General features: G+C 37.0%; 4 protein-coding genes across 4 annotated transcripts; 1 reads left to right on the forward strand and 3 right to left on the reverse strand.

Moving 5' to 3' along the window:
* Window positions 1-745: 745 nt before the first annotated feature.
* Window positions 746-1,693, reverse strand: LOC141831107 (NDR1/HIN1-like protein 6). The gene has a single exon (XM_074718536.1). It carries the CDS (start codon window positions 1,660-1,662, stop codon window positions 910-912), a length of 753 nt encoding a protein of 250 aa, XP_074574637.1. The 5' UTR covers window positions 1,663-1,693; the 3' UTR covers window positions 746-909.
* A 4,278-nt stretch (window positions 1,694-5,971) lies between these two features.
* LOC141830787 (receptor-like protein EIX2) lies at window positions 5,972-8,738 on the reverse strand. Its single transcript, XM_074718212.1, is given in 3 exon segments — window positions 5,972-6,558; window positions 6,560-6,742; window positions 6,744-8,738. Coding segments are annotated over 3 exon segments (2,709 nt in total). The 3' UTR covers window positions 5,972-6,027.
* Window positions 8,739-14,718: 5,980 nt separating this feature from the next.
* Window positions 14,719-16,286, forward strand: LOC141830545 (uncharacterized). Its single transcript, XM_074717955.1, has one exon. It carries the CDS (start codon window positions 14,742-14,744, stop codon window positions 16,284-16,286), a length of 1,545 nt encoding a protein of 514 aa, XP_074574056.1. The 5' UTR covers window positions 14,719-14,741.
* Window positions 16,287-19,245: 2,959 nt separating this feature from the next.
* LOC141830546 (receptor-like protein EIX2) lies at window positions 19,246-22,738 on the reverse strand. Its single transcript, XM_074717956.1, has 2 exons — window positions 20,498-22,738; window positions 19,246-19,266 (listed from the first exon to the last, which is right to left on the reverse strand). Exons 1-2 carry the CDS (start codon window positions 22,736-22,738, stop codon window positions 19,246-19,248), a joined length of 2,262 nt encoding a protein of 753 aa, XP_074574057.1.
* Window positions 22,739-23,526: the final 788 nt, after the last annotated feature.

Consider the following 23,526-nt stretch of genomic DNA (forward strand, 5'->3'; position numbering starts at 1 on the left):
ACGTGCCTTTAATATTTCGTTTTTAATTTTGAATTCGTACACGTCAATGTTTTATTGGTCTGAAAATCTCTTCTAGTTTATAATTTAATATCAAGTGTAAATTAGTTTGCATTTTGAAAAATCTTATAATAATAATAATAATAATAATATATTGACATGCTGTTACTTAAATTCTTTTAAACTCAAAATCTGATTGTAAGATTAAAAAATCACTTTGCATTTTAAAAATATCTTTTACCTTAAAATATAGTTGTGAATTTGATATCTAAATTAGTTTATGCATATTTTTTTGTTATTATGTCTTAATTTGTAAGTCTTATACCCTAAAATTTAACAGTTTACAAGTTAATTCATAAATCAGCTGACCTTAAAATTAAAACACAACGAATTATTCTAAGATCTTGGCTTTAACGCAAATTATAATATGAATTTACAATTTAAAAATTATTATTATTATTATTATTTTTAAAATTATAATGTATAAATTAATTTACACTTTAGCACTTAATAAAAGTGCACCACCACTCACTACTCACGGTGGCGGTGAGCCGTCCGTTTGACACGTGTCTGTTGGCGATCCCCCCATCATCGGGGGATGCGAACACGTGCCAACATTCTTGCACCGACACTGCTAATCCAGTAGTCAATGACGCTGAAATTTCAACCAAATTCAACACATTTTTAATTTCCCCCTCGAACAATATTACGCAAAAAAAAAAACTACAAATTGATAAAAAAAAAAAAATTGAAGAAGAACCAATCCGATCATTTTACAATCGATAAGAAAATGCATCATGGCGAGAGCTAGCGATAATACTTGCAATCGTAAAAGAAAAATCCACTCCTAATTTTAGAAACCATCGTCGGATTATCCGTTTGCTCTGCTCTGTTTTGTTTTTTCCTTTTTGGTCACTGGATGCTCCACTTCCAGATCTTGAGGCGGAGCTTGACGGTGCAGTCGCCGCCCGGCGAGGCCGCGGCCGCCTTCTTCCCCACGGGCAGCGCCACGTTGAGCCCCTCGCACCGTACCTTCATGCCGATCCGCTTCGTCTTCAGCCCGCCAATCTTCACGCCGGCCTTCGTCTCCATCTCCACCTCCACCGGAACCCCGCCGCGATTCCTCCGCAGGCTCGACGCCGTCGCGGCGTCCAGCTCCTGCCCGGACGTGGAAGCCGGAGCGGAGAGCGGGGTCACGCTCCCCGCGTCCTGGACGAACGCGCGGAAGGATCCGTCGCCGAGGTTGGCGCCTCCGGAGAGGATGGAGAAGGTGATGGGGTCGTAGAGGTAGGCGAGCTTCTTGTTGGGGTTGCGGGAGGTGACGTTGACGTCGAGGCGGGAGGTGAGGTGGCCGGAGGAGGAGACATTGAAGGAAACCACGCGGAGCGTGGAGACAGAGAAAGCCGGGCGGCGCGGGCGGTAAATGGCGTAGAAAATGCCGCCGGCGAGAACGGCGAGGATGACGAGCACGGTCAGGAGCATGACGAAGAAGAGGCAGCAGGAGCAGCAGAGCCCTCGGCGCCGGCGAGGGGCTGCCTTGGCTGGATAGGGGCGGTAGGCGAGGCGGGTGGCGCCGGTCGCCTGGGCCTTGGTGGGCGGGAAGGCCGGGGGGCCTCCGGGGCGGGCGGTGGTGGGCTTGGAGGGAGGGTAAACGCCGTCCGCCATCGCCGCCGCTTCTCCTGAATTCCTCAACGGCACGGCCCGCGAGTGAGATCAAGAAGGGAGATCTACACGTCAATAAAGAGAAAGGAGGAAGAGGAAGAGGAAGAAGAAGAAGAAGAAGGAGGAGGAGGAGGAGGAGGAGAAAAGAACACTCCACCGCCCGGCCACGGCCCACGGCGGATGGCGCCAACTCACCTAATTTTGGGTAAAATAAATTTCTTTTTTTTCTTCCAAAAACCACTAGCCGTCAGATCGCCATCGAACGGTGCAAAAGTAATTAGAAGCAAGATATAAATTCAAGGAATAAATTAAAATTATAATAAAAAAAAAATGAAGGCAGGGTAGTGAAGAGTAGCAAGTAGGAAATGATCTGAATGGTATATGAAAGATGTGTACCACCTCACTTGTCTTTTTTTGAGATATCAAAATCATGCCTAGTTGGAATTGATTGCCCACTTGGTGACACAAATTGCTTGGGACCGAATCTGATTCGTTAAAAAAAAAAGAAAAAGAAAAAGAAAAAAAAGAAAAAGTTTTTTTCTTTTCAATAAATTTTACTAAAAGTGCAGTGGAACTACTTGAGGTTAATCATGTTGTAGTGGAGATCATTAGTGGTCAACTGTAACTTCCTGATTTACTTCCTCATATATGATCGTAGGATCGACTGACCGTGTGAAGTCGCTGCGGTCAGAGCTGCGGTGGTGGTGCCTCCTCTCCCAATTAGGAGAGGGTTGTGGGATGATGATGATCAACGGAGCTTCAGTCCCAATCGGGACCAATAGCTTATGGAGGAGAGAGTTTGATGATGGCTGCCGGTAGGAGCCTCTCCCAATTGGGAGAGGGTGAGATGGAGTTGCCGGTGGTGGTCCCTCTCCCAATCGGAAGAGGGTAGTGGGTGAATGTACCGGCCGGAGGAATCCCTCCCACCTGATGTGGATGGAGTTGGCAAAGAAGGAATCAGGATGTGGAAGAAGATGTGGCTGGTGGTAGGAATCTCTCCCAATCGGAAGAGGGTGAGTTGGAGATGGAGAAGGGAGGTGTCGGTGATGGGGTGGAGATGGCCGGCAAGCGGTTGAATGGAGATGACCTTGGTGGATTCTGACCTTGGTGGATTCCGGATGGAGATGAGTGTGGAGTTGAAGGAAATCGTGATCATAGGGTTAGTGTATGAAAATCGTGATCCTTCCTTGAACCTGTTGGATGAAGTGAACCAAATCTCCTAGCTTGAACCGGTTCAAGATAAGCAAATGAACCCTTCTTCAATTGAATCAAGTTTCATTTGAGCCAATCTCAATTGAGCTTGAACCAAACTCTCAATTAAACCAAGCTTTGTAGATGTCAACCGTTTCAAGAACTTAAATTAAGCTCGAATGAACTAAACCATACTAGATGAATCACCTCTCCTCAACCTAGCAACGGGTTCAATTGGTTCAGTTTGACTTGTGTCCATGGTTGTCTTTAATTCCCTACAAAAATAATATCCACATATTAATAAATAATAACACAAATGAGGAAAAAATTATAATGAGCTCAAAAGTATATCCAAACTCATAAAATATGATATAAATCAATAATTGATTATACGAGAGAATTACAAATGTCAAATAACAAATCTAAATAAGTGTCAAATTGTCAATTATCATAGTATGAATTGGTCACATGCGTGGCCAAACCAACAATTGTGGTAGTGGCCAAGGTGTCATGCGAGATGGTCTCAATAACAAAATATGGTTGCGGGCGACAGAGGAGAAAAAAAGAGATTAGAGATTAGTTTAGGGTCGGAAAGATAGGCGAAAAGAAGATAATAGATTAATAGAGAATAGATTTTTTATTTTTTTAAATGTTTAATTTTATTAAAATAAAAATTATCTAATAAATCTTATTTTAATTTTTATAAATTTAAAATAGAATTTTTTTATTTAAAATTTTTTTAAATAGATTTTTTGACAAATATAATTTTGTTTATATATATTTTATTTAAGTAAAACAAATTAATAATTCCATAACAATTTACTAAAATTTAAAATAGATTTTTATTTATAAAAAATTATATATACAAATTCATTTCAAATTTCACCTTAAATTTCTTTTCAAATATTATAGTTTATTAAAATAAAATAGATTAGTAATTTCACAACAAATATAAATCTAAAATAAATTTTATTTTTTCTCAAAAATCTCTCTCATTTATATAAATTTAAAGTATTTTTTATCTATCTCAATTTTTTATTAAAATTTAAATAGATTTTTTTGAAAGAATACTATCTTAAATTTCATTTATATTTCATATTTATTTATATTTATAAAAGTTTATATATAATTTTTGTTTCAAATTTTGTGTTAAATATTTTTCTTAAATATTATATTTTATTAAAGTAAAATATATTAATAATTTAATAGTAAATTTATCTCTAATTTATATAAATCTGAGATAAATTTTATTTTTATTTAAAATATTTGTCACTAATTTATATAAATTTAAAATGGATTATTTTCTATCTCAATTTTTCATTAAATTTTAAATAAAATTTTTAATAAAAATTATACGATTTCAAATTCTATTTATAATCTGTATTTATTTTTATTTATATAAATTTATTCACAATTTCATCTCAAATTCATTTCAAATTCTGTCTCAATTTTTTTCTCAAATATTATATTTTAAAAATAAAATAGAATAGTAGTTCTGTAGCAAATGTGTCGCTGATTTATATAAATCTAAAATAGATTTTATTTTAGTTTAAAATAATTTATATAAATTTGAAATAGATTATTTTCTGTCTCAATTTATTATTAAATTTTATATGAATTTTTTGACAAAAATTATACGGTTTAAAATTCTATTTATAATCTGTATTTATTTTTCTTTATAAAAATTTATTTGTAATTTTGTCTCAAATTCATTTCACATTCTGTCTTAATTTTTTTAAATATTATATTTTATTAAAGTGAAACAGAAATAATTTTAAAATAAATTCGTCACTAATTTATTTAAATCTGAAATAGATTTTAACCATCTCAAAAATCTATTTATGACATCATATTTTCTTGTAGTGATCCATTCCACATGTAGTAATTTCCGAATGCTTTGTTATACGTAGATACTACGTTAATATACTTAGCCCAATATACTCCCATGTACGTATTACAACTAAATTTGATAAACATGTATGCATGCATGTATTGCTCCTCAAAGTTAGCCTTATGAAACAAGTTTACTTTCCCACTGTGATGGTGAAGCAAGCAAACTCATTGGGCCCCGTTTCCGAAACGTTAGGAATCGTTTCCATCCATGGAAACTTACCAGAAACGACCAGATTTGGGAGAAGGCTGTGTCGAAACGCTGGTAAAAGTCTGCCGCTCCATCCACCACCGCTTCCTCCCCATTTTGGAAGAGGTCGCCGCCGTCGGGCCCACCGATGTTGTCGACCTCCAGGACCTGCTGCTCCGGCTCACCTTTGACAACATCTGTGGGCTGGCCTTTGGCAGGGACCCCGAGACGCTCGCGCTGGGCCTGCCTGAGAACGCCTTCGCCACGGCCTTCGATCGCACTACCGAGGTCAGCCTGCAACGATTCATCTCCCCGAACCGGTGTGGCGGTTCAAGAAGTGGCTGCAGGTGGGGATGGAGGCGACGCTGACCAACAGCGTGGCGCACGTCGATCGCTACCTATCGGCAATCATCAAGTCTCGGAAGCTCGAGTTGAGCGACGAGCGGCGGAGACTACGACGACCTTCTCTCGCGGTTCATGAAGAAGGGAGCGTACACCGACGCATTCCTCCAACACGTGGTACTGGACTTGGTCGCACAGCCTTCTCCCATGGCGGTGCAGTGACTTGGTCTTTGACGTTTTCAAAATCTGGAAACTTCAACTGTTGCCGTTTTCCGTTTCCGCGTTTCCCGTTTCCCGTCTCCAAGTTTCCAAACAGCATAGATCGAGAGTAGATAACGAAGTTTGAGAAATCGTAAGAAGTCATTAGTTCGTGATATGTGAACTAATTAATGTGATGATATGGGAGAGACGTATTTATAGTAATGAAGTCCCCGAGACATAGCTGAGTTGGTTACGACGCAGCAGACTTGCAGAAGAGGGCAAAGATTCGAATCCTGGCGAAGCCAGACAATACCCTCCTGCGTCGTGACCAACTGCAGTTTCTCGATTTACCTTCTCACAAATGGTCGTGGGGCCGATCGTTGACCTATCGTGTGGGGCCGCTAAGGTGACGGATTCCATTTATAGTAATGAAGTTCAGACCGATCCAACGACAAATGCTGTTGGATCGGTCTCCGTTACATTCTGTTTTTTGCACGTAATTATACAGAATCAGATGATAAACTATGAACGCTACAAACAACAACCAGAAACAATCAAGTCCTCTGCCATTTGGACTTCAGTCTTCCATACTTCAGCGCCAACTGCACGTAGATCCAGTCATAGATCCTGTCGATCCACCGGAAAAGAGCAACTCTTAAGTTCTGCTTCATGAAGATTGTGCCAATATAAGCCCAAAAACCAACGACAAACCCTACGATAATGCTAATGATGTGGAATATTTTTTCAATCTTATCGTCATCTTCTTCATCTCCTGCATCAGATGGAGCTTCACTGACTGCATCTCTGCACTGTGGCAATGGCATTCCGCAAAGGCCTCCGTTTCCAACATATATCGAGGAGTCATTCAAGGTCGACAACTGGGTGCCAGTCGGGATTCTTCCTGACAAGTTGTTGTAAGATAAATTCAGGTGGCTGAGGAAGTGCAGCTCCGATATGCCGGAGGGAATCTCTCCGGCGAGACTGTTCCAGGACAAGTCGAATGATTCCAGTTGTGTCAGGCTGCCGATCTCTTCCGGAATCCTTCCTGTTATGTGATTCCTTGACAAGTTCAGGAAATTCAACCCTCAGAAGGTCTGTGAGCTCAGTTGGGATCTCACCAGAAAGATCATTGTTTGACAGGTCGATGCTTGCTAGGTAACTGAGAACACTGGAAGTGTATTCAACAGTTATTCCTTTTAAGGTGAGCAAGATACTCTCTAGATAACCATCATATGCAAAAGAGTTGCTAGCGTTTGTTCTTTCAACGATAAGAAGTCAGGTTCCTCAGAGACGACGGCACTTCCCCGGAAAGACTGTTGGATGAAAGATCCAAAACTCGAAGAGCAGCAAGATCTGCTATAACTGGAATGACACCAGTGAATGAATTCGAGCTCAAACGAAGAATCATCAGAAATTCATAGCTGCCGACCCATGTTGGTATTTCACCAGAAAATCTATTCTGACCCATGTCCAATGTAGTTAACATTCCACAATTTCTAAGAAAAGAGGGAAATCTCCCGGAGAGTTTGTTGTTGTTCAAGTGTAAATAGAGCAGATTGTTGGGAGATGAGTTGCTGCAATTGGGGAATTCCCCAGTCAAGTTGTTATCAGACAGATCGAGAAGTAAGAGGTCAGTCAGATCGCAGATGGAGGAAGGAATACTGCCATTAAGCTTGTTATGCGACAACGACAAAAAGTAGAGGGCACTAGTACGGTTGACACTCAATGGTATAGGGCCAACAAAGGAGTTATTGGAAAGATTTATCCATTCACTTACAGACCCCAAATGAGGTAATGGACCAGTCAAATTGTTGGAATCCAAGAAAACGGAGGCCAGCTTGAGATCAGAAAACCAAACTGGAAGATTTCCCGACAGCCCACGCTTGACAGAGTAGAGAAATTGCAAGCTGGTTTGGTTCCGAATCCAGTTAGGAAACGCAGCTAGATGACAATAGCTCATATCAATTAAGAAGACATTATTAAACGGGGGAATCCAATCATTTGGCAGCTTCACATTCAAGGAGTTGGAAGAGATATTGAAAAGGTTCAAATTGGTGAGGTTGGAAAAGTGAGCACTGGTGATGTCGCCTTGGAATGAGTTAGACGAAAGATCTAAATTCTGTATTTGAGAGAATTTGCCAAGACTTGTGGGGATGCGCCCGCTCAAGTTGTTGCCCTGTACATTCAAGGATGATAGAGGCGTTCCCTGAGCACAACTCGACAAACCATCGAGCAAATCTGTCAGCTCTCCGTAGATTTTGTTATGGGACAGATCTAATTCTGTCAAGTTGCATAGATCGCCCATGGTTCTTGGGAGCTGCCCTGTAATGGAGTTGCCTTCTAAATGCAAAACTCTCAAGTTTGGAAGATTCCCAATCGTTTCTGGAATTTGTCCAGAAATAAGGTTATCAGACAAGCGTACCTCCTGCAGCCTGACGAGCTTCCCCAAACTCTCTGGAATCCTTCCGGTGATGTTGTTGCTCGACAGATCAAACTCTGTCAAGTTGCATAGATTGCCCATGGTTCTTGGGATCTGTCCAGTAATGTTGTTGCCTTCCAAATGCAAAACTCTCAAGTTTTGGAGATTCCCAATTGTCTCTGGAATCTGTCCAGAAATATGGTTTTCAGACAATCGTACCTCCTCCAGTCTGACGAGCTTCCCCAAACTCTCTGGAATCCTTCCAGTGATGTTGTTCCTCGACAGATATAATTCTGTCAAGTTGCATAGATCACCCATGGTTCTTGGGATCTGTCCAGTAATGTTGTTGCCATCTAAATACAAAACTCTCAAGTTTGGAAGGTTCCCAATTGTCTCCGGAATCTGTCCAGAAATATGGTTATCAGACAATCGTACCTCCTGCAGCCTGACGAGCTTCCCCAAACTCTCTGGAATAATTCCGGAGATGTCGTTGTACGACAGATTTAAGGAGACCAAATGAGCGACGTCGTTCCCCAGGCTCTCGGGTATCTGTCCGACGAGCTGACTGAAAGACAGATCAAGCTCGGTGATATGGCCGGTGGCGTTGTCGCAGGCGACACCTGTCCAGCGGCAACAGTCATCGCCAGTCCAGGAAGAGAACACTTCGCCGGAGAGGCCGTCGGAGGACACGTTGGATATGAAAGCAAGCAGAGCTCTCCGTTCGCTTTGTATGCACCTGACTGTAGCGCCGCCATCGCCGCCGCCTTGGCCGAAGCAGCAGCAGCAGCAGACGGCTCCGGTGATCAGGAGGAAGATGACGAGCTTTGAGAAACTGTAAGAAATCATTAGTTATTTGCGATTTGGAAACTGATGTGATGAGATTGGAGAGACGTATTCATTACGATTTATAGTAATGATCTTCAGGAATGCAGATCGATTCAACTGCCAATGCGACTCTGTCAAATATGAGTTATGATGAATTGACTGTCTCCTTCAAAAATAGTTCTTTGAATTAAATTAAATGCACTATGATTTCAGTAAGATGGAATATATCACTCCAGCGGTTCTATACGGTCGGTCTCACGATCATATATGAAGAGGTAAATTGAAAAACTATAATTGGGGAAATGCATTCCTACTTCGTCGAGATTCGACTGTAATCAACTTAATCATGCATGGGGCCTAAATGCACCCGGACTAATATATTGTGTGTGGTTTGATTTCAGTATGAAATTATCACCCAGACTTATTAGATGCAAAAATACCCTCATGTCTTTCTCTAACATACATATCTCATAAATATGTGAAATTAATAAGATAAAGACTTTCAACTGTACTTTTTTTTAAAATAAAATTTTTAATTATATTATTTATCATCTTTTTTATAAAAGAATTCAAATAGATATGAACCATTAAAATATATGAATTTTTTTATATGATATAAAAAAATTAAAATTATTTGATGATGCTTTTCTAAAAAAAATATTCGAATCATGAATACTTTTTAAAATTTAACATGTCGCCTGATGCTAATAGTTTATATTTGTTTTCAAAATTAAAATTTTTAAAAGAAATATTTAATCTAAATTAAAATATATTAAATTAATAAAATTTTAATATATTCAATAACATTTTTTAAAAAATAAATAATTTTATCAAAAAGATTTATTATAAAAAATTAAATATAAATTTTCAATTAATACTTTTGCATCTAAAATGTCAAAAAAATTATATAAAATTTTATTTTCTAAAAAATAGTATTTAATTGTTTTACTAAAAAAAATTAAGATCTTAAATATTTTTCTATTTAAAATTTTAATAATGATTGAGACGACCCTTGTGACCGGAGGCCAAGGGACTTTATATATAATTCTCTTAATGCAGACCGATTCAACGGTTTGACTCTCTTTGTTGTTGTTCGAATTAAATGCACCATGATTAATCTTGAGTGTGATTTTATTTATTATTATCTATATAAATTTTTATTAAATATTAGATTTTGTAATAAAATAAATAAATAAACTAATTGAATCCTCTAACTCGAAATAAAAATATTGAATTAAAATTAAATTGAGATAGAATAATATCCATTGGATAAAATATATTGATCTAGATAGAGATAAATTTATATTTGATTTAGTCAAGACCGAATCGAATTTAACTGAATTTAATCAATTCAGTAGATTTAAAATGAAGTTTGAAATTTAAAAAAAAATTATTCTTCCCCTTCTTTTTATTGTTTTTCATACTTTTTTTTAATTATTTTTCACGTATGCAATCTCGTTCCCATAGCCTCATCCTCAAACCTTCCGATCGATGTCAACTTCCTTGTTTGATCTTCTTTGGTCTCTTTATTTTATCTTGTTAATCGTAGCTTAATTATTTTCCTCTACTCTTTTCTCCCATAATGATTTTTTTTCTTCCTTTGCTCGAGCAACATCCCCTTCTTCTTCTTCTTCTGTTTCTTTCAACCGACTAATAATAAACTTAGTTAGTCTTCTTCCTCTGAGCTGGTCGAAATCATGGATAAAGAGAATAAGACTTCAGTTTTTTTTCCTTTTATATTTATAATTATTTTGTTGTTTAAAATTTTTTTCCCTTTAGCTAGTTCAAATTAATCATCAGTATTTTTCGTTGTTCTATTTGATTTATCTTTTAATTTTTAGTTTATTTTATTTTTCATTAAATATAAATAGGGGAAAGAATAAATCACTATAGTAATTATTTGATAAGAATTAAATTATTTTTTTAATAAGATGTGGCTTTCAACTTCTTTTTAAATTAATTATTTTAATTATATATATAATTGGCCGTCTTATTTTTTTTTACTTTAAAATAAGTTTGAATAATTTAAAATATAGGAAGAAAAATTTGACATACTACTGGTGATTTAGATTTCTTTTCAAAATTAAAAAAAATAAATCAAGAATTGAAAACATTATTTGAGATATTAAATTTTATAAAATAAATATTTTTTTTCAATACATGGATAATTTATAAAACACTACCAATAATACTTTTAATATATTTTCTAATTTTCAAAATTAAAATTTATCAAATCTTATTTATATTAATAATATTTTTTAAAAATAAAATAATTTATTAATTTTATCAATTAAAAAGATTCATAATCAAATTTAAATATAAAAAATTAATTAATATCATGAAATGCATATAGAATTGTATGGAGATTGCGATCCCTAGCTCCTAGGCTGAGGTTAGGAGAGGAGATGAGGAGGGTGAGCACATTCACACATCTTTTAGTAGGGCGCCATTGCGCTAGAGTCTAGAGGAGCTGAACTCCTAGCGGATGGAGGATAGCCGATGAGGATATTAGGTTACATGCGGTGCAGGAGCGTCTACAAGAGAGGATTGTATGACATTGAGGATAGTCCGATTAATGTATGATCTCCCATGTCTCGTTAAGGAGATGGGTGGTCAATCGTAACATATATGATGATAACTATGCCAAGAGAGATGGTATTCATGTGAGTACATGTATGTTATTCCTTAGATACCTACTCAAATCTAATATTTCGTGAGATATGACATGAGTCGGGATTCTTAGTATTGTGTTTTCGATGATATATATTAACTTTTTCATGAAAAAAATAAAATAAAATAAATATAGAATTAAAATTCTATAAGAAATTATATATAATCAGAGATAAATAATTTCATGAGAATAAAATTAACAAGACTTTCAACTATATATTTTTTTAAAAATAATTATTTTAATTATATGGTTGATCATCTTATTTTTTAAATTTAAAGTAGATTTGAACCGTTTAGAATATATGAAAATTAAATAATTTTAATTTTTTATATAATATTAAAAAATTTTAGTGATATTTTTCTAAAGAAAAATACTTAAATCTGAAATATCTTTTAAAATTTGACATATCATCTAATACTAATGCAGGTAAAAAATCCTACCTGCTTTTTTTATTCATTTTGATGAAATATATGCAGGAGTACCTGAGTATTATTAAGCTACAAATAAAGAGATTATTTATATTCAAATAATAAAAGATTATATAGAAATTATTTTTATAATCTAATAAGGTGGTTATTTACCTTCTAATAATAAAAGATTATATAGAGATTATTTTCATAATCTAATACACTTTTGTAGTCGAAGTAAGGAGGTTGTCGTATGTTGAGGCTGTTGTTGGGTTGCAAAGGTGTAAACATAGTCCCACATCTAAAACACATGGAAAAGATCATAGATTTAAAAGGATGGAAGATATCTCCATTGGTATGAGGCCTTTTGGGGAGAGCCCAAGAATAAAGCCATGAGGGCTTAGGCCCAAAGTGGACAATATCATGTCATTGTGGAGATATTTTAATTCCATCCGGACTAACAATTGATATCAGAGCGAGGCCGCTCTTCACCGGACTAACCGCCGGATGAGCCATGATTCGGATCTAACCATGTGGGTTGAACCTTAAAAATAAAAGAAATGGGGGCTCCCGAGTTTGAATTAAGAGGACCAGACACCGGGCAGGAAGTCCTAGTAGGTCAGGTAGACCGAGAGGCAGGAAGTTCTGGTTACGGCTGGGCAGGAAGTCCTAGTAGGTCGGGTGGACCGAGGGGTAGGAAGTCCTGATTGTGGTTGGGCAGGAAGTCTTAGTAGGTCAGGGTGGACCGAGGGGCAGGAAGTCCTGGTTGCGGCTGGGCAGGAAGTCCTAGTAGGTCAGGATGGACCGAGGGGCAGGAAGTCCTGGTGGGTCGAGGATTCAGACATCAAACGGAGGCTTTCCGTTTGAGGGGGGGCCTGTGATCCTTTGTTTGAGGGAGGGATTGTTGGGTGCAAAGGTGCAAACATAGTCCTACATCTAAAACACATGGAAAAGATCATGGATTTAAAAGGATGGAAGATATCTCCATTGGTATGAAACCTTTTGGGGAGAGCCCAAGAATAAAGTCATGAGGGCTTAGGCCCAAAGTGGACAATATCATGTCATTGTGGATATATTTTAATTCCATTCGGACTAACAGCTGTCTCAAAAATCATCAAATGCGCGAAAGTCCTTTAGTGATGATGTCAACAATCTGATAACGAGACGGAACATGAAGAACACAAACCTGTCCACAGACAACTTTCTCGCATGCGAAGTGGATATCCATTTCAATATGTTTAGTGCGTTGATGTTGAATGGGATTGCCTGAGAGATAGATCACATTAACATTATCATAATAAATTAATGTGGACCGGGCAATGTAATTTTAAGAGAAGGTTTCAAATCCATCAGGATTCAGAGACAACATTAGCTATCCCTCTGTACTCAGCTTAAACACTCGACCGAGATAAAGTAGGTTGACATTTAGAGGACCAAGATATCAAGTTGTCTTTAAGAAAAATACAGTATCCAAAGGTGGAGTGTCTTGTATCGGGGCATCTACACCAATCAACATCAGTGTAAGAGATGAGACTAGAAACTGAAGACTTGTAAAAATGTAAGTCATAGTCCAGAGTGCTCTAAATATATCGTAGAATTCATTTGAGAGCGCTCATATGTTCACCTTTCGAGTCATGCATATGTAAGCAAACATGTTGCACAACATAGGATATATTTGATCTTGTAAATGTAAGATATTGCAATGCTCCCGCTAAACTACAATAATATATAGAATCTTCAAAAGTCCCCACATGATTCTGTAAAGAATAGGACCATGATACCAATTGGTATGACTAATATAATCAATATATCTTCACAATGATATGATATTGTCAACTTTTTATTTAAGCCATCATAATTTTATTTTTAAACTTTTTTAAAAAGAGATATATTTCATCTTATAATTTAATAATTTTTTATATATATTTTGACTTTGATTATTATCTCAACACCTAGTAATCAAGAGGAACATAATCAGTTACAAGAAACCTTCAGTTTGTGATACAGGAACTGATTTGATGACATAGGAGAGACGTATATACATTAATGATCTTCAAGAATGCAGACCGATTCAAAGCCAACTTTGACTTTGTCAAATATGAGTCACGACGATTGACTTTCTTTGTTCAGGAATAATTTGTCGAATTAAATGTACATCAATAATTTTGTGTGTGATTTTTAGGGTATAATTGATTTGGTTACTATAGAATAGACATGTTGCAATGGACAAAAGTTGAATCTCAACAAAACCGAGGTAATATCTTTCCCGTAATGACTAACTACAGTTTCTTGATTTCATCACGGATGATTATGGAGCTGATCATTTGGGGTCGTTGGGGGGGGGGGGGGGGGGGGGGGGGGAGGGGAATATCTAAAATACTCTAATGTGTTTCTCCAACTTACATAATCTCGCGTGAGTGGTTTATTTATTTCAATTGTGATTTCTATCGAAAACATTACAAATTAAATGTATATAGAGAATTAAAATTTTATAAAAATATAATGAAAAGAAATAAATAATTAGATAAAAAAATTAATGAAGTGAAAATTCTAATTATATATATTTAAAAATTATTTATTTTAATTATATTGTTAATCATGTCATTTCTTTATTTAAAAATATATTTGAACGGTTGAAAAGATAATTTTGATTTTTTGGTATGATTTAGAAAAATTAAAATTATTGGATGATGATTTAAAAATATATATATATATATATATATATATATTTATATATTTTAAATACTTTTTAAAACTTGACATCTCATATTATAGTTTATATTTGTTTTCAAAATTAAAAATCTTAAAAGATATAATAAATTTAGAATTAATTAAAAACAGCACAACATTAATGTTGAATTTGACATGTCGCATGAAATATTTGCAAGTGATCCACGAAATATTCGGTTAGGGTTGGCTACTGATGGTTTTAATCCATTTGGAAACATGTCAAATGCTTATAGTATGTGGCCGGTTATACTTGTGAATTATAATTTACCACCATGGAAAATGATGAAGCCATCATACTTTATCATGTCTCTTTTAATTCCTGGACCTAAATCACCAGGAAAAGAGATAGATGTATACTTGCGACCTTTGATCAATGACCTGAAAGAGCTATGGGATGATGGGGTGGAAGCATATGATGCATCGACTGAACAAGTATTTCAATTACATGCTGCTGTGATGTGGACTATTCATGACTTTCCAGCATATGGAACAATATCCGGATGGAGCACAAAGGGTTATAAAGCATGTCCAGTATGTATGCATGAAACTAAATCTCAAAGATTACGGAGTAAAATATGCTACACATGTCACCGTCGATTCTTGAATGTGCATCATCCATGGCGTAAAAATAAGTCTTTCAATGGAAAGGTTGAACAAGAAAGACCACCACAACAATTTAGTGGTTATGATATTTTAGCACAATTGGATGCATTACCTCAGGTGACATTCAGTAAGCATCCTACATTAAGTAAAAAAAGGCAGAGATCTTCTGATGATACAAATTGGGTAAAGAAGTCTATATTTTTTGAGTTAGAGTATTGGCCAGATTTAAAGTTGAGACACAATCTAGATGTGATGCATATTGAAAAAAACATCTGTGATGCTTTGATTGGTACATTATTAAATATAGATGGAAAGTCGAAAGACACATTGAAAGCAAGATTAGACTTGCAGGATATGGGGATTAGAAGTGAATTGCATTTGAAGAAAGTAGGAGACAAGTTTAGTAAACCATATGCAAGTTACACATTGACATTGGAAGAAAGACGTGAATTTTGTCAATTTTTAAAGTCTGTGAAGTTTCCTGATGGATATGCTGCTAATATATCTAAAAATGTGAATGCAAATGATGGAAAGTTATATGGACTCAAATCCCATGACTGTCATGTCTTGTTGCAAAGAATACTTCCAGTGGCTATACGTAAATTCTTCCCAAAAGACATATGCGGCACACTGATTGAGTTATGTGAGTTTTTCAAAAAGATAACAGCAAGATCTTTACACATAGCGGACTTAAGTAAAATGGAGGAGGAAATAGTTCTCATATTATGTAAGATGGAACGAATATTTCCCCCAGCTTTTTTTGACATTATGGTGCATTTGGCAGTTCATTTACCTCGTGAAGCTATGTTAGCTGGACCTGTTTCCTCACGATGGATGTATCCCTTTGAACGATATTTGGGCAGACTTAAAAAATATGTTCGTAATAAAGCAAGACCTGAAGGATCTATTGCAGAGGGGTATATTGTAAATGAGGCATTGACTTTTAGTTCTTTATATATGAGTCAAATTGAGACAAGATTTACCAGACCAGAACGAAATAAAGATGTTCAACCAGTAATATGCAATTTAAGTGTTTTCTCACAACAAGCAAGAGTCTTTGGCAACCAGCATAATCAAAAATTGCCTGCAACTTTGCATAAGAAAGCACATTGGTATATTCTCAACAATTGTAAAGAAGTTGATCCATATCGGAAGTAAGTTTTTACATTCTATTATTATTTTTTTTCTAAATCGTCACTAAATTGTAATTTAACCATTTATGCAGCGAGCATCTTCAACTTCTATCACATAAAGTTCCTTCAAATCAACTTCTACAATACCATGAGAGAGATTTTCCACAGTGGTTTAGAGATAGAATGATAACTTTAAAGAATTCAACAAATTCAGAGATCACACATGAGTTGTACTATTTAGCTTTGGGACCTGATGTTGAAGTTCAACTATATGATGCTTGCATTGTAAATGGTATTCGATACCATACAAGGTCACGTGATTCTCGCAGAACTACTCAGAATAGTGGGGTTAGCGTACCATCATCTGATGATGGTGACAATTTGGATTTTTTTGGAGTGTTGAAGGATGTTGTTCAACTATTTTACTCTTTCAAGTATAAAGTACAATTATTCTGGTGTGACTGGTTCCAATGTAATCCAAAAAAAAAATCAATGGTTGAAGAGTTTGGCTTCTTATGTATTGACACTTCTAAAACATGGTACACTGATGACCCATTTATTTTAGCCAACCAAGCAAGACAAGTTTATTATTTAAATGATATAAAGCGTGGAGGCCATTGGAAGGTAGTGCAAAAGGTTCAACATCGAGAAATATACGAGGTAACTGAAGTTGATGAAGCATTTGAAGAAATTGAAAATAATTTAGATACTGATGTTAACCAAGATATTTCATCTAATGAGGCAAGTTCAAGTTCAATTGTTGGTGAAGACTTAGAGATATCCCATCTTTGTAGATTAGATGTTGAGCATCAACATTTAGATATGTCAAATGCACAAGTGGAATTATGTATGGATGCTCAAAGTATTCTTAACGATGATGATATTGATACTGAAGTTGATAGTGATGCAGATGATCATTTATCTTCTACAGATGATGATAGTGATTAATATTTATTTACATGGTATATATATATATTTGATCTTTTTTTATTTCATTTCCATAAGATATTGTTTCATTACTTGTTCATTTATATATGATGCATATGTTACAGTCATGCCACCTAAGAGGATTGAGCATCTACCGGTCGTGCCTACACCAGATGATGATAGTTCTCCTTCTGGTTAGTTTTTGTTGTATTTAAATTACAAAAGGTTTATTTACTTTGTTATTTGTTAAAGTAATTCATTTGTTAATTCTTAATTCTTTTGCACCTACAGGCCGACCGTTACGTAGGGAGACACGTGGTACACATTCTGATCGGCTGCGACGCCAGATCGAGGAGCGGGGTAGATTACCCATTACTTTCCGTAAGAGCGATGGCCATCCGATTGGCCCCAATGCAGCTGCATTTATGACTGAGTTGGGTGTTTCAATAAAGAAGTTTGCTCCGTTACAAATTAAGAGTTGGAAGCATATCCCCGCTGATAGGAAGAATATGATATATGATCGATTATCAGTAAGTACTAATAATTTATAATTACATTTTTATTATTAATCACATGCCAAATTTATATTATTTATTTTTTCAGGCTGCTTTTGATATTAGTTTTGAGGAGGGTCCATCGTCTGTTAGAAAGGAGACGGACAGATTAATGAGCGCAAGATATAGAGATAATCGAAGTAAAATGCATACCCATTATAAAAAGCTATTGCACCTTCCTCCTATCGAGCGGCGGCAACATATGCCAACTGAGTTTTGTGAGATAGAAGCTGATTGGCACTATATGTGTGATTTGTTTGAGTCAGAGGCATTTCAGGTAACTTATTCTAATGTACCTGTTTTGTTGTCTTTGCATTATATTATTCATATGAATTTTTGTATGATAGGCACGATCTGCAAAAAATATTGAAAATCGGGCAAAACTTCCATTTAATCATCGGGGAGGCTCTAAATCATTTATTCAATACAGTTATGACGGTGTAAGTATAAATTGTATAACTATCGTATATATAATGTATGAATTACAATATTAACACATTAATTTTTTCAGATCGATCAGTCACAGCGAAAAGATCGGATTACCGTCTTTAATGAAACTCATTACAGCACGTCAAAAGGGTGGGTTGGGGAGAGGGCCGCAACTGCATACGTAAGTTATTTATAATTTACTAAATTTGTTATTAATAATGTAGAATGAATTTTATATATATTTTAACATATTTGTTATTCTTAGGATGATATGGTCAGACTGCGTGATGAATATGTTCAGACACAAGAATCTTCAGGAAATGACATCGATGCAGTACAAATTGCAGATACAGTTTGTGATCGAGTCCTCGGTACACGCTCGGGCTATATTAGAGGACTTGGCAGTGGGCCAAAGCCAGTTAGGTCCACTTCTTCAGATGCCACCTCCTCATCTAGAACCACTAATACAGCACTGCGTGAAAGGCTCGAAGGCACTGAAGCAGAGTTAGCGACCACCCGACTTCAATTAGCAACCACTCAGGATCAGTTAGCAAGCACCCAAGATCAGTTGCAAGCAATGAGATCCAGACAAGATATATTTGAACAAATTCTTAATCAGTTGGCACCTGGAGCGCTACAATCTTTAATCCATGATTCTTCTTCAGCTCCACCTCCCCCTGCACCTTAGGTTGTGATGGTAAGTTAAATCTTAACCATCTCTGCTTTTGTTTTAAAGGGCACAGTTATTAAATTTGTTGATATTAGTACTAGTCATCTTAAAAGGGCCTTGAATTTTTTATTCTATAAATCCATTTGTTTTCATCCCATATCCATTGATCAACTAGGATAGTGTTCACTGCTACTTTGTTAAGAGATAAGCCATAGTAAGTTTCTTCCCTAACTACCTGACTGCTACTTTGTTTTAACCATTTTCAGTTAGTAATTGACAATAGTCGCAAACACAGATGGTTCATTATAGGTTAGAGATTACTAAATTTTTTGTATTAAGACAGAAGGAAATCTACAATTTTTTTTTAAGAATAAAACCAAAAGAAAAGGTCAATGCTTAAGAGTTCACATGTTTGTATGCATTGCCTACCAAAAGAACAAAAACAATTATGGTTGGCAACAATTTGCTATAAAGGAAGACTTTCTCACAATGTAAAGGGAACATGGAAATTCATTCCTCAAACTTCCATGTCGTCTAACAAAAGAAGTCTGTGTGTAAATCTTAATCTTGAAGGATCTGCATCATTAAAGATCGAATGCATCTCAACATGCTTAATTGTCTGATTGGTATTTTTGTCTGTTGGTTGATATTTTTATCTGATTGTTTTGAGCTAATTATTGGTTGTTCTCTTTTCAGGTATACAGCATTTTCTGGGCTCTTACCTCTTCAGTTCTGTTTCATCTACCATGACTAGGCCACCTGGGCCAAAACTGTATTTGAACTAATTACTGTATTGTAATATAATTACTGCACTTGAATTGGTTCTGCACTGAAATTTTACTTATGTATTTGAACTTTGTGTTGTGATTGTGTTTTGAGTGAACTTGTTATGGTTTGAGTGTGTTTTGAGTATGCATATGTATTGGATATATTGTTATGGTTTGAGTAGTGTGTTTTGAGTATATATATTGGATATCATATGTATTCCAGCAGGATATCAGAGAAAAAAAGGGCCGGATCGGGCAGAAGAAAACCGAAACTTAGCGACGATTTTGATTAAAATCGTCGCTAATTGTAAGGTTAGCGGCGAAATTTCGATTTTCGCCGCTAACCTTCGATATTTATCGTTCAGAAAATTCGCGTGTTAGCGACGAAAATGTGCATTTTCGCTAACCTTCGATATTATCGTTCAGAAAATCCGAGTGTTAGCGACGAAAATGGGAATTTCGCCGCTAACCTTCGATATATCTCTTTCAGAAAATCCGCGTGTTAGCGACGAAAATGAAATTTCGCCGCTAACCTCCGATATGCGTTAGCGACGAAATTGGTTAATTTCGTCGCTAATATTTGATATTTTAGGCGAAATTTAGTCGATGTTTTAGCGGCGATATTGTAAAAACTCGTTGCTAAACGTATGAACATTAGCGACGAAATATAGATATTTCGTCGCTAAATATAGCGACGAATTTTCTTGAATTAGGGACGATTATGATTTCGTTGCTAATGTTAGCGACGAAATATCTATATTTCGTCGCTAATGTGAATTTGCGACAAGCTTATAGCGACGACTTTAGCGACGAAATTTATTCGTCGCTAAGATATGTTAGCGACGAAATTTTTAAGTTAGCGACGAAAAAATATATCGTCGCTAAATACCTGAATTCTTGTAGTAACGTAGATCCAGTCACAGATCCTGTCGATCCACCGGAAAAGACCAACTCTTAAGTTCTGCTTCATGAAGATTGTGCCAATATAAGCCCAAAAACCAACGACAAACCCTACGATAATGCTAATGATGTGGAATATTTGTTCAATCTTATCGTCATTTTCTTCATCTCCTGCATCAGATGGAGCTTCACTGACTACTTCTCTGCACTGTGGCAGTGGCATTCCGCAAAGGCCTCCGTTACCAACATATATTGACGAGTCATTCAAGGTCGACAACTGGGTGCCAGTCGGGATTCTTCCCGACAAGTTGTTGTAAGATAAATTCAGGTGGCTGAGGAAGTGCAGCTCCGATATGCCGGGGGGAATCTCTCCGACGAGACTGTTCCAGGACAAGTCGAGCGATTCCAGTTGTGTCAGGCTGCCGATCTCTTCCGGAATCCTTCCTGTTATGTGATTCCTCGACAAGTTTAGGAAATTCAACCCTCGAAGGTCTGTGAGCTCAGTTGGGATCTCACCGGAAAGATCATTGTTTGACAGGTCGATGCTCGCTACGTAACTGAGAACACTGAAAGTGTATTCAACAGTTACTCCTTTTCTGGTGATCAAGATACTCTCTAGATAACCATCATATCCAAAAGAGCTGCCAGTGCTCGCTCTTTCAAGAACAGAAGTCAGGTTCCTCAGAGACGGCGGCACTTCGCCGGAAAGACTGTTGGATGAAAGATCCAAAACTCTAAGATCAGCAAGATCTGCTATAACTGGGATGGCACCAGTGAGTGAATTCGAGCTCAAACGAAGAATCTTCAGCAATTCGAAGCTGCTTCCAACCCAGGTTGGTATTTCACCAGAAAATCTATTCTGGCCCATGTCCAATGTAGTTAACATTCCACAATTTCTAAGAAAAGAGGGAAATCTCCCGGAGAGTTCGTTGTTGTTCAAGTGTAAATAGAGCAGATTGTTGGGAAACGAGTCGCTGCAATTGGGGAATTCCCCACTCAAGTTGTTGTCAGACAGATCGAGAACTTCGAGGGCAGTCAGATTGCAGATGGAGGAAGGAACACTGCCATCGAGCTTGTTATGCGACAGCAACAAAAAGAGGAGGGCACTAGTACGGTTGACGCTAGGGCCGACAAAGGAGTTATTGGAAAGATTTATCCAGCTGATTATAGATCCCAATTGAGGTAATGGACCAGTCAGATTGTTGGAATCCAAGAAAACGGCGGCCAACTCGAGATCCGACAACCAAACTGGAAGATTTCCCGACAGCCCGACGCTCGACAGGTAGAGAAATCTCAAACTGGTTTGGTTCCGAATCCAGTCAGGAAACGCAGCTAGATGACAATGGCTCATATCGATGATGAAGAGATCATTGAACGGGGGAATCCAATCACTCGACAGCATCACGTTCAAGGAGTTGGAAGAGAGATTCAAACGGGACAGATTGGTGAGATTGGAGAAGTGAGTTTCGTTGATGTCGCCTCGGAATGAGTTCGACGAAAGATCTAAATTCTGAATTTGAGAGAATTTGCCAAGACTCGTGGGGATGCGCCCGCTCAAGTTGTTGCTCTGCACATTCAAGGATGATAGAAGCGTTCCCTGTGCACAATTCGACAAACCATCGAGCAAATCTGTCAGCTCTCCATGGATTTTGTTATGGGAGAGATCTAATTCTGTCAGGTTGCACAGATCGCCCATGGTTCTTGGGATCTGCCCTGTAATGGAGTTGCCTTCCAAATGCAAAACTCTCAAGTTTGGAAGATTCCCAATCGTTTCTGGAATTTCTCCAGAAATAAGGTTATCAGACAAGCGTACCTCCTGCAGCCTGACGAGCTTTCCCAAGCTCTCTGGAATGCTTCCGGTGATGTTGTTGTTCGACAGGTTTAAGGAGACCAAGTGAGCGAGGTCGTTCCCCAGGCTCTCGGGAATCTGTCCGACGAGGTAACTGAAATACAGATCGAGCACGGTGATATGGCCGGTGGCGTTGTCGCACGCGACACCTGTCCAGCGGCAACAGTCATCGCCGGTCCAGGAAGAGAACCCTTCGCCGGAGAGGCCGTCGGAGGACACGTTGGATATGATCGCAAGCAGAGCTCTCCGTTCGCTTTGTATGCACCTGACTGTAGCGCCGCCATCGCCGCCGCCTTGGCCGAAGCAGCAGCAGCAGCAGCAGCAGACGGCTCCGGTGATCAGGAGTAAGGTAACGAGCTTTGAGAAACTGCAAGAAATCATTAGTTATTTGCGATTTGGAAACTGATGTGATGAGATTGAATAATTTTATTAATTGATTTTTTTTTTCAAAATTTGAATATAAAAATTTAATTAGTAATTTTGTATTAGAAAATTAAATTTTATAAAAAATATTTTTTTAAAATTAGTATTTTTAAAAATAAGTATTATGATCTCAAATATTTTTTCTATCTAAAATTTCAAAAAATGATTGAGACGGCGCCGGCCTATCAGAGTAATTACATAAGGAGATTTGAGAAATTGTAATATGTGATGTCATAGTAATGATCTTCAGGAATGCAGATCGATTAAACGGCAATCATGACAATTTGTCTCTCTTTGTTCAGGATATATAGTTCTACGAATTAAATGCACCATTTTGGATCTAGAAGAAAAGAGACAATTGATCTATTTTTAAGATCTTACATAGTTGGAAAAGATTAATGGACTGAAATCGTGGTCAAGTTCAGACATTGGCATTATTTTGATGTGTTTCCTGCCATCTCTCAGTTTAGTGTGTGCTAATTATACTGCAAGAACTGACATTCTAGATAGTAATGAAATTGTTTATGGTAACTTGAAGCTGCTTTCTCAATTTTATTGTTACTGAAGCTATGTTTCTTGATCCTCAGTTCCTTACCATATTATCATTTTTCGTTGGAAGTCATTTTGCTAACTTACTATTACTAATGATTCCTGAAAGCGCGGAAATTTGATATTGAGAAAGCGAATTAAGCACATGCATGTGGTTAGCAATGCTTAAATGGAGGCAAGAATTTGGTATTTGATAC

Source organism: Curcuma longa, chromosome 6 (assembly GCF_044706935.1).
Source record: "Curcuma longa cultivar G26 ecotype Majalengka, Jawa Barat chromosome 6, ITB_CL_G26_1.1, whole genome shotgun sequence".
Lineage (NCBI taxonomy): Eukaryota > Viridiplantae > Streptophyta > Magnoliopsida > Zingiberales > Zingiberaceae > Curcuma > Curcuma longa.